General features: G+C 36.1%; 1 protein-coding gene across 1 annotated transcript; it reads left to right on the top strand.

The window, feature by feature from the left end:
* The first annotated feature begins 11375 nt into the window (after window positions 1–11375).
* LOC121475973 (olfactory receptor 51H1-like) lies at window positions 11376–12323 on the top strand. Its single transcript, XM_041729673.1, has one exon. It carries the CDS (start codon window positions 11376–11378, stop codon window positions 12321–12323), a length of 948 nt encoding a protein of 315 aa, XP_041585607.1.
* The last annotated feature ends 335 nt before the right edge of the window (window positions 12324–12658 follow it).

Here is a 12658-nt window from a genome sequence, read left to right on the forward strand (position 1 = left end):
TCCCTCTGCCTCTCTCTCTCTCTCTCTCAAGAACAAATAAATAAAATCTTAAAAAAAAATCAATGTTCATCTGTTACCTATAAATTTTGTAGTGTTTGTGAAACTCTCTCTCAAGATATTTATAAGCCATGAAACCTATTTATATGCTGCTAAATGTATCTACTTACCCATATATAATTTATATATTTTGATTCTATATTACCTAAATCTCTCCATCCCTCAGCCGGTTTGACCCAACACTGAAAATCTGTGGCTTGCAGGTAGTAGCTGTTGCAGTGCTCAAGAGGAGGAATTCTATAGATCTATGCTCAGTGATTCTGCATTTAATTATGAATGCTTACTGTAAATGATTTATTGGAAGCAGGTCCTAGATAAACCAGAGATAAGAGAATGATATACTAGTAGTAGTCATGCATAGTAAAAAATAGAGGGTAAAAGAATAAAGATAATTCATTCTGAAAGACTAGCACCCCAAAAGCAACACCACACTGACCATCTGAGGAGCTCAATCCCAAAGACCAAGAGTCCTTCCAGAATTCAAGATGAAGGTTACAAACTAGGCTTATTTATTTATTTATTTATTTATTTATTTATTTACTTATTTAGAGTGGGGGGAAGAGCAGAGGGAGGGAGAGAATCTTAAGCAGGCTCCATACCCAGAGCAGAGCCCCACATGAGGCTTGATTTCATGACCCTGAGATCATGACCTGAACTGAAATCAGAAGTCAGACCCTTAATCAACTGAACCACCCCAGGTTCAGTGCTCAGGTTCAGCACCCTCAAACTAGGCTCTTGATTCCTTAAGATCTAAAGCACTCAGGAAGAACTTTCCATGTTTAATTAAATTGATTAAGGACTTCATATTTGTCAAATGCCTCCTAAGTACTAGGCATGCCATTGTAATCAGAAGACCAAAGGAGCAACTTCTTTCCTTATCAAATAACACACGAAAAACAAGAGCAGAAACAGGAGTGGAACGTGTGCCAAGGATGAATAAAGACATGCTTTACAGATGGGTCAATATGTCCGGCTTGTATCCTCAGTTGGACTCAGCTTAACTCTGTGTCTATCAATACCAGTGACAGACCATGGACAGGATCAAACCTAAACTTTCCTCACAGCAAAAAGGCAGGAACTTCTATGGCTTACAAAGCATATGTGGGGATGGAGGTGGAGGAGAAGATAGGCAGCAAGAGCCTTTCTTTTCTATCACTATGGAACTACAATTGTTCTTCTCCAGTCAGGCAGCCAAGTGGAAAGACCTATTCTCTGAAGGACAGGACACAGCATAATATACTTTAATATATATTAAAGTGTCTGAAATGCAGGCTGAAGCATAGTTCTGGCCCCTTCGATTTGTCCTCTATAGAAGCCATGGACTAGTCTTGCCCTTAGGGAAGGAATATATTTGCTATTTGCCTTGAGCCAGGACTGACAGAAGGGCAAAAATTTGCAGGGCTCTACTATTTTCTCTAATTAGCCTTTAGTAGAATAATATACTTGCCACTGAATTCCTCATTATGTATAGTTCAAATTGTAATTTCTTTTTTAATGAAAAAGGTAAAGGAAATGGACGAATGATTATCACTTTAAAAAATTATTGCTGAAACTGAGGGTTCTCGGTTCTAGAAATATGTAGAAATCATGAGCAATCACTTTATATGATGACATAGAGAAACAATGCAAAGGTTAACAGGCAGGCATTTTAAATTATTTTAGTCCTTTAATAATAAAAAATGTGAAATTTATTGAATGCTTATTTATGCTTCAGCCTCTATTTTTCGCTCTTTACATATACTATCTCTTTTAATGACTAAAAAAAATTTATGAGAAAAGTACTATTGCCATTATGCATTAGTAAAATAAGAGTCAGAAAAGTAAATTAATTTGACTCAAATCCCAAAAGTAAAACTTAAATCTGAACATTATACTTTGAAGTTCTATTTAATCTTATAGGAAATGACAAGCTTTTAGCCAAAGAGATAACTTGTACCATCAAATTCAAAGTCCAGACCAAACAGTACACTGGGCTCAAAAGACCTGACCTCCTCCACTCCAACCACTCAGTACTGAACTCTAAAATTTTCTTTATGAATTGTCCATAACTACAGCCCCCTCCATTCTATGAAAGCATTCTCAGAGAAAGCACTACCTCGGCCTCAGTTTGTTTCCCAACTCACCCAAAGCCTAGTCTAGGAGATGAGAGTCATTTCTGGTGCTGTACATAATAGCAGTACAGCCAGAGATTTAAAACCAGCAGAACCCTAACCCAGAATTCCCTCTGAAGTGATCCCCTAGAGACAAAGCATCAGTCTTCCTGGAGATGTCCCCAGAGCCAATGGCCATAGAGACTCAGGCTTCTGGACATTTTGGTCTTCTTTGTCTTGATCTCAGAGGAAGAGGACCTAGTTTTCCCTAATGCAAAACTTGTGATGGCAACCATGAAAATACAGACTTTGTCTCATCCTGTGTGAATGGTACCTCACTAGCCTACCAAAATGCATATATACTTTAGTGTCTAATCATTACAATTCTCTCTAAAGGAGACAGAAAGTAAAAGAAAGAAAGGAAGGAAGGAAGGAAGGAAGGAAGGAAGGAAGGAAGGAAGGAAGGAAGGAAGGAAGGAAGGAAGGAAGGAAAAGAAAAAAAGACAAGAAAGCAAGCAAAAAAGGAAAAATGTAAAAGAAATGCTCATTCATGTTTCCAGATGCCTTCTAGTTACTACTCTCTCATTCTGTCCTCTGCTTCACAGTAAAGCCTATCAGCTTTGTGGTCTGTAATCTCCTCCCATTCTCTCAATTCATTTTAGTGACAGTTCTTACACATACCACTGAAAGCATCTGTGCAGGTGTCACCAATGGTCTGTTTATTGCTAAACCCAGAAAATATTCTTCACCTTACTCTCCTTTTCAGCAGGATTCAAAACAGTGGAAAATTGCCTCCAGGTTAAGTTACTTTCATTTCTGATTTTTTTGCACCATGATTCCTCCTGCTTTAACTTCTACTCTTCGATATCCTTTGATGGCTTATCTTCCTCCTACATCATTAAATGTTAGTGTGTCTCTTCTTTGGTCTTTTGCCCTATACTTTAATCTCATTCTCACTGAATGATAGTATCAAGTCCTAGTGATTTAATGCTTCTATAATCGATTACCCCCAAAAGCATATCTTTGGGCCTGAATTCTGTCTTGATCTCCAGACCAATTCCTACTCGATAATTCCATGTAGATATCAAATAGGAAACTTCAAATTAGCATAGTGAATACTGTAAAACAAAAACAAAACTTTTCTTCCTATTTGCTTACAATGAATTTCAATAAATCACACTAACCATACCACAACCCACTTAGTTGCCAAAATCAAAATTCCAATCTTTTCTTACCTTCTTCCTTATATTTAATCCATTACCAAGGCCTATTGAGTCCAAACTAAAATATATTTCAGATGATTCAAATTTCCTTCATCTTTGCTTCTACCATTCTACTAAAGTTACCTTGACCTCTTATAGAATAGAGCAATAGTCTCCTAATGAATTATTAAATGTTCTATTTTATTGTATCTGTCTTACCATTTGTTATGGTATAATTTACAAATGATAGATTTGATCCATTTTAAGTGTACAGTTTGAAGAGTTTTAATAAATTTATGCAACTCTGGGGATCCCTGGGTGGCTCAGCCGTTTAGCGCCTGCCTTCGGCCCAGGGCGTGATTCTGGAGTCCCCGGATCGAGTCCCGGGATCGAGTCCCGCATCAAGCTCCCTGCATGGAGCCTGCTTCTCCCTCTGCCTATGTCTCTGCCTCTCTCTTTCTCTCTCTGTCACAATGAACAAATAAAATCTTAAAAAAAAAAAAAAAAAGATTCCTTGATGGTAGTTTGAGGTCAGCCCTGGGCCTGTGTCTAGCTCCAGGAAACAACAGATATGCTCTCTATTTTTATAGTTTGCCTTTACTAGTAATTTTATATAAGAGGAATCATAAAATATATTGTCTTTTGTGTCTGGCTTCTCCTACTTAACATATTGTTTTGAATTTTATCCATGCTGCTAAATGTATTCATAGCTTGTTCCTTTTCCGTCCTGAGTAATATGTCATTGTATGGATAAAACATACTTATTTACTCATTTGGTAGTTGAAATACATTTGAGTTGTTTACCACTTTTGACTATTATGAATAATGTTGCTACAAACATTAGCATATAGTCTTTGTATGGACATGTTTGGGCAGATATCTAGGAAAGGAATTACTGGATACTAGGATAGGTGTTTCTCTAATTTGGAAGAAAATGTCTAACTGTTTGTGGTTGAACGATTTTATACTCACATCAACAATATATATGGATTCCAATTTCTGCCCATTCTTGCCAATACATGGCACTATCAGATTTTATGGACTGTGCAGTGGTACCTTATTACAAAATTAATTTGAATTTCTCAGTGATCAAGTTGCTAAAGTCTTTTCATGTGACTACTTCTGATTTGACAGTTTTTTTCTTTTATTTTGTTTCTTGGTATAAATGGGAATTAGATTTTGAAACGACTTTTCTGCATTTATTGATATCATCTTGTTTTTTATTTAAACTATTTATATTGTATTACATGTTAAATTTTGTGTTAAAGCATCCTTACATTACTGGGATAAACTTTAATTTTTCATAGTATAATTTTCTTTTTGCTTTCTATATCAGTTTACTAATATTTTGCTTAAAATTTTGCATCCCTATTCATAAAAGTTTTTCTCGTAGTTTTCTGATGATACACATCTAGATTTTGTATCAAGTAATACTAGTTTCACAAAAGGAGTTAGGAAGTTTTCCCTCATCTATTTTCTAAAAGAGTCTATGCCACAGTGGCATTACTTTTTCCTTAAATGTATGATAGAATTCACAGTAAACTTACGTAGACCTAGATTTTTCCTTATGAGAAAAATTTCAATAACTAATTCTTTTACTTGATACAAGTCTATTCAGATATTTTTAAAATCTACATATATAAAAAATCTATATATACATTTCTCATATATATCTCATATATACCATATATATCATATATCATATATATATATGTATATATGTATATATATATCTCAACCAACTTGCCATAACTGATATATGTATATGGCAAGTTGGTTGAGAGTGCCTTTTAAGTCTTTTATAGCCTTATTGATTTTGTTTAGTTGTTCTATCCATTCCTGAGATAGAATTATTAAAATCTCCAACTACAATTATTGAATAGTCTATTTTTATTTTCAATTCTCTCATTTTTAAAATTCATATATATTTGTGGCTAGGTTTTTTAAAATTTTTATTTATTTATGATAGTCATACAGAGAGAGAGAGAGAGAGAGGCAGAGGCAGAGACATAGGCAGAGGGAGATTCGATTCCATGCACCCGGAGCCCGACGTGGGATTCGATCCCAGGTCTCCAGGATCGCACCCTGGGCCAAAGGCAGGCGCTAAACCGCTGCGCCACCCAGGGATCCCCTGTGGCTAGGTTTTTAAGTGCACAGACATTTATAGTCATTTTAAGTTCTTCATGTATTGATACTTTTAAATGTCTCTCTTTGCCTCTACTAAGATTTCTTGCACTAAGATCTATTTTGTCTGACAGCATAGACAGACATTCCAGCTCTCTTAGAAATACGGTTTTCACAGTGAAACTTTTCCCATCCTTTACTTCCAACTTATTTTTATCTTTGACTCTAAGTTATGCCTCTTGTAAGTAGCACATACTTGGATTTTTCTTTTTTATCCACCTGACAATCTCTGCTTTTTTATTGGAGTTTATAGTTCATCCAAATTTGTTTAAATTATTGTTTTTTAAAGATTTTATTTATTTATTCATGAGACACACACACACACACACACACACACAGAGAGAGAGAGATAGAGAGAGGCAGAGACACAGGCAGAGGGAGAAGCAGGCTCCATGCAGGGAGCCTGATGTGGGACTCGATTCCGGGTCTCCAGGATCACACCCTAGGCCCAAGGCGGCGCTAAACCACTGAGCCACCGGGGCTGCCCTAGTTCATCTAAGTTTAATGTAACTTGATTTGGTTAGATTTGTATCTGTCATGTTGATATTTGCTTTTTATATGTTTCAGTCTTTTTTAGTTCTTCCTTTTCTCATTTATTGCCTTCTCTCATGTTGAAGATTTTTACTGTACTGTTTTTTTTAAAGCTATATCTTTTTTTTAAAGACTTTATTTATTTTTTAACTTTTTATTTATTTATGATAGTCACACACACATAGAGAGAGAGAGAGGCAGAGACACAGGCAGAGGGAGAAGCAGGTTCCATGTACTGTTTTAAAGTTTGACTGCTTTTCTTCCCCAGAACTTTGAATATGCCATTCAACCTGATAAAACTACTTAGAAAAATACACTATAAGAAGTAGGCAAAAATTCCTCTTCTCCTGACTTTTTTTTTTTTTTTTGCTTTAGGGTGTTTTACATGAAAGGGAATTACAACGTGAGAGAATACTGGCAGAAATACCTTTTTTTTTTTTTCTGATGGAAAACATGACATGCTTGATGCTGACATAAATAATCAAGTAGAGGGTAAAAACTTTATGGTAAGGAAGAGTGGTAAGGAAAAATTGCTGAAGTGATGTTCCTGAGGAGACACAAGAAAAATTTAATGCAAAACTGAAAGAATTGGCTTTATTTAGAATAGAGCATGAATATGTCATCTGATTTATATAAGGTAGCCGAAAAATAAGCATATATTTGACTCTTAGGTGAGTAAATGTAATTTAGGGCATTAAATCAGTTTTCTGATTGTTTCAATTTTCTATATGAAGTAGGAAGTGAAGTCAACAACAAAGAATAAGGATTTGTGTAAGATATAAGGGAGTGGGAGAAGAGTCATTAAATATGATTGAAAGCACGGAGGGAGTTATGTGAGCTCTTTGGTATGAGTGAACATGGCTGTATGATTTCCTCTAGTATGTTGGACCATATAAATTCAGTTGGGGAGGTGAGGGAATAGTTGGACTTAACCACGAAAAGTCATTTTTAATAGATGACAAGGAAATGTTGAATAAATAGGTTTCATGACTTTCACTAAGATCAAACAACTAAAATTAAACGTGGTTTTAAGCAAGGTATATCAGACTTCCCAGACTCTACTCTTTCTGCTAAACTTTGCCATTTAGTATCTGGAAAGGCAGATCCTTGATAAAGTAGAGCTCCAAATAATAGGAAATTCTGATTGTTAGGATAATCTGGGAGTCCTCCTGGAAGAGAGGTTAAGCTACAAGCAGCATCAATTTCTATAGATATGAATGAGGCAAATTATAACGTCCTCAGAGGAGTCCAAGCCACCAGTTAAAAGATTCAGAAAGTTTGCATCAAGCACTTTACTTGTGTATATTACTGTTTGTAACAATTCTTCAAAGAGCTTGGGAAGCATTAGCACTCTCACAAACTTGAAAATCCTTAAGGGTAAAGACTTTGTCTTTTAACTCTTTACCCTTAATAGCTTGGGGTGCTTAAAGATCATTTTAAAAGAATAAAAACTCATCTATAGAAATTATACACTCATACACATCTCATATGTAGGATCATGTAAAGCTATAAATATACAGATAAAAATAAATAAATAAATGAACAGATAATCATAGATTTCTAAACATAGTCACAAACTCTTATGTAAAAATATATAGAAACACTTATTATGAAGCACTAGCTCTTAATGTTCATTGAATAGGTGGTCTCCTATAAATTGTAATACACATTGGGAAATAACTGTGTTTAGAAATTAAAAATACATAAACTTCTACAATACATTCTCTAATGTACCTGGAAAAAAAGCATCATCATAGGAATTATTTATATCTGGCTTTTGTTTTCTGCTATTATGATGCAAATATGTCTATGAAAGAAAATAAATGAGACCAAAAGAGGTGGTGGATAGGATCTGTGGATAATTTAAGGACTTACCACATAAAGGCACACACTGATGGAATAACCAGCTATTTCTATAATTTTGAGAATTACCCCAGTGAAAAAGTTTCATTACAGCAAAATTCATTAAAACAAATTAAAGAAACTGTATTTAATAGATTTAAATAACAAGCTAGGAAATCAAGGAGTACAACAGATTCAGAGAACTTTGTTCTCTATGTTTCTGATAGAGAGTCAGGCAAGCCTTCTCTTCATCTCAAAACAACAGTAGACCCCAGACCTATTTCAGGGTAAATCATAACACTATGTCACCATTGAGCCTGAGACTGGTTTTGGAGTCAGAAGACCTGGACCAATATCCAGCTGGAATCCTAGAATTTGTTTAGTGGTTCAACATGAGACAAATCTTTTTTATATATACTTATATTTATTTATATATTTAATATGTATTTATCACATATATGCAAGTAATACATATACATAAATAATATGTGTGCACGTGTGTGTAAGGGAGAAGTAGATCCTTCTTCAAACTTGGCTGACAGATTGCAAACAAAAAAAAGAAAAAAATTGAGATTTGTTGGCAAAAGAAAAAATAGTTTGACCGATGAAGGAAGGGTCTGGATTCCTTAGGGACATCATGATGGAATAGCCCAGAGCCTAACAACACCCCTCAGGGATGTTTTCAGAGGAGTTAAGAAATTGTTATTGAGTTGTGATCACTCCAGATGTCACCAGACGTTTGAGAAGTCTTCATAAGTGCTCTCTTTGCTAATTTCAGGAAAGGAAGAAGCCAAATTAATTCTGACCTGGAGCATAGAAATTGATACAGGTAATAAATTAATCTTAAAGTACTTTCACATGCCTTCTTCCTAGCAAGTGCTGTGTGGAATTATTTATGTACATTATTTCATTAAATAATCATAGAAATTCTAGTGAGGGAAATGATAAGAGCAGATAACAAGTGTCTAGGTAAAATGGAAAAAAATACGTGTACATGTTGTTATTAGGGACAGAAGAAGACATATACTGTAGGGGAGAACTAGTGCATGGAAAGAATGAAAGAATGATTGGATGAATATACATGAATTGGGAGCTAGAAAAAGAGGGTGCTGAACATATAGAGAGAATGAAAAAGAGAAAGAAGAACAGAGTTAGGAATGAGGAAAAAAGATGAGGTAAAACACATTTGGATAAAGAAAAACAACCAAAAGCACTAGAAACAAGAATCTGGGAAAACAAGAATCAGTATTTCCATAAAACAATTGTGCTTCCACAGGCCCTGGGGACTTCAAGAATACCAAAGAACCAAATTTTTTCAAGTCTTTCCAAGAAAAACATCCAGGAGCAGTGAGCCAACTGACTTCCCAAGTGAAAGCCATCAGAATTGCTTGAGATGAGGGATCAGCGGACCCAAACAAGTGAAGGACTCTCACTTAACATGGAAAGTATTTAAAAAGCTCCCTCCTCAAGGAGTAGCCAAAGGGTTAGACAGACACCATGAAGTGTTTTGTTTAAATCTGAGCATTGTACTTTATTGTGAGAGGGGCCTGGATTCGGTTTGCAACATATAACACAACCTTTGTAAGTGGACTACACTATCTCTTGAGGATTCCTCTATGCCAAAAAATCAGAATCTGCAAAATAATATCTTCATAATGCTGTCTTCCAAACAGCAATTCTTCAACTCACAGCAGAAGAACAGGAGGCAGAAGGAGCAGTGAAGCCTACATGGTCGTGTACACCTGGCAAGTTCTTGAGATTTTTCTTTTTCCTTGCCCATAACAGGGACCTAGGAAAGAACAAAAACATCTTTTTTTCTGATAACTTTCAGACTCCTCAAGTTTTTTTTTTTAATCTGTGCCATTTTAGAAAAAGAGATTTTTTCTCCTGGTTAATGATTCCCAACCACATGCAAAAGATCAGGGAGGAGTTTGAGGATTTGTAACACTTCTGAAAAAAAGAATGATATTCAATCATCCATATTAATTTATTGATTATTTCAATCCTTCATTTAAAGTATATGGAACACTAATATTTTCTTAACATGTGGTCTGTTAAGTGATGAACATAATAAATATTCCTTTCCTCTGGGGAGTTTAACTTCTAGCAGGCAAGAGGGACATTGAACAAATACTCATGCAATACTTAAATAACTGTTCTTACTTAGGAGAAAGAAAAGCTCATAATATGAAAACAATATACTTAAGATTTAAGAAATCTTAAACCAGAATGAGCATTTGGAAAAGGCTTACTTGGGAAGGATAGCTAGGCTTTGATTAGGCAAGAGTAACTCTATGAGAGGTAGAGAAAGGCCTAAGGATCCGGAAAGAACAACGTGGAAATCCTCTATTAGGAAGTATCTCAGTGGGATCCAGGAACTTAAACACTGCAAATTTGGCTGGACTGAAGAGACCAAAGGGGAGAGAAATGATATGCGTTGGTGCAGGGGCAGTAGATAGGAGTAGGAGCTGAATCATGCTGTCTCTTGAGGGCTAAGATAAAAATTTGAGACTCTGTTCTAAGGACAACAGAAACCCTTAAAGGAGGTTTTGCTGGTGGTGAATAAATCATATTCCAAATCTAAAAAGTTTATTCAGACTACAGAATGAGCAATTACTGACACAGGCACTACTAGATGGAGGATGGTCAGTTAGGGAGCCTGGAGGAATGGGTTATACTATTTATTAACTGTACAAAAGACAGAAAGGGGATACTTATTTTGTATGTTTTGAAGGCAAGTGTGAAATTGGTTAAACGTTGATTTAACAAAGGAAGAGGTTTTAAGAATGGCCCCAAGTTTCTGGTGCAATAGGTGATTCTCAAAATAAAAATCCTATAAGTGAATACTTTTATATCTTATGTGTGGTTGTTTCTGGGCCACCTGTATTCCCTGTTCATTGCTACTTTAAAATGAGGTTATGGAAAACTATAAATTATTAAAATTTATCAAGATTAAATATTAATTTGAATAGTTTTATCACTAATGAGTTTATCTACAAATGTAGGCCATTATAAATACCATGACATAGATGCCTAGGTATATGGAAGAAGATACACACACATGTGCATGTGAGACTATGTGTGTGTGTCTATGTGGGTGTGTATGTGTGTGTGTGTATACACATAGATTTGTATAAATATGGGTTTGTGATGGCAGTGGAATTGTGAGTAGGTATTTGTGTGGTAGTGCTATTGTGAATTTAGAGGGTATTTTTTAATTATTTAGCAAAATGCTCTACACTGTTAAGTCCTTGCGTGTTGCTGCTTCATCTCATGTGATTGTCTAGGAAGCAAACAGACAAAGTAATACAAAAACCTTAGACGTTGTTTTAAACATAACTGGTCCCTCTGCTCTTCCTCTTCTATATTCATAAATCTATTTACCATCTTCTATGAAAATATATTTTCAACTTAGGAACTGCAAGCTAAGTGGAAGAGTCCAGCCTCCCCCAACAGTGGCAAAATGACAATGAACTCAAATGCATCACATGTGAACCACCACAGTTTCATTTTGACAGGTATCCCTGGGATGCCAGATAAAAATGCATGGATGGCCTTTCCCCTGGGATTTCTCTACACATTAACTCTCCTGGGAAATGGTACCATCTTAGCTGTCATCAAGGTAGATGAGAGTCTCCATGAGCCTATGTACTACTTCCTCTCCATCTTGGCTCTCACTGATGTTAGTCTCTCCATGTCCACCTTGCCCTCCATGCTCAGCATCTTCTGGTTTAATGTCCCTGAGATTCCTTTTGATGCATGCATTACACAGATGTTTTTCATCCATGGATTTGGAGTGGTAGAATCAGGAGTATTAGTGTCCATGGCCTTCGACAGATTTGTGGCCATCCGAGATCCATTACGCTATGCTTCCATCCTCACCCATGGCATCATTGGAAAGATTGGAATAGTTGTCCTCACCCAGGCAGTCTGTGTGGTGTTCCCTGTGCCCTTCCTTATAAAGCGGCTACCTTTTTGCCATTCCAATGTCTTGTCTCATTCTTATTGTCTCCACCAAGATGCAATGAGGCTAGCCTGTGCCAGTACCCGCATCAACAGTCTCTACGGCCTCATCATAGTCATCTTCACATTGGGGCTGGATGCTATTATCATTCTCTTTTCTTATGTGCTCATCCTGAAGACTGTGCTGGGAATTGCTTCCAGAGATGAAAGGCTCAAAGCTCTCAACACCTGCCTCTCTCACATCTGTGCTGTGCTCCTCTTCTATATTCCTCTCATTGGCGTCACCATGATCCACAGATTTGGAAAGCATTTATCACCAGTGGTGCACACACTCATGGCCAATATCTATCTGTTACTCCCCCCTGTACTCAATCCCATTGTCTACAGTGTGAAGACCAAGCAGATACGAGGGCGAATCATACACATGTTCCAGAGGAGAACAAATAGAGCCTAGGGAAAGGGAGTCATGTGTGAGGTGTAACAGTTTTAGCAGTTCCAATGTAGCATAATTATGTACATCTAGCAAAATGTGGGGTGGGCAAGGCTTGTGAGTGACAATCAATACAACATGGGTCATTCTTGTTTTGTATTTACTCCATTTTGAAATTTGAACATTTTGATATCTGGTGTCACATACAAAATCTAACTTAATTAATACCATATTTTTTCTTCTATGAGACTAGAGATGAGCATTAGTAATAATATAAATTATCACCTGCTTATCTAGATAGCACTTATGAGTATTTACTCATATAACATGAAGTAACATTCTTTAATCATCAATTAAAT

The sequence above is a fragment of the Vulpes lagopus genome, chromosome 15 (genome assembly GCF_018345385.1).
Source record: "Vulpes lagopus strain Blue_001 chromosome 15, ASM1834538v1, whole genome shotgun sequence".
NCBI lineage: Eukaryota > Metazoa > Chordata > Mammalia > Carnivora > Canidae > Vulpes > Vulpes lagopus.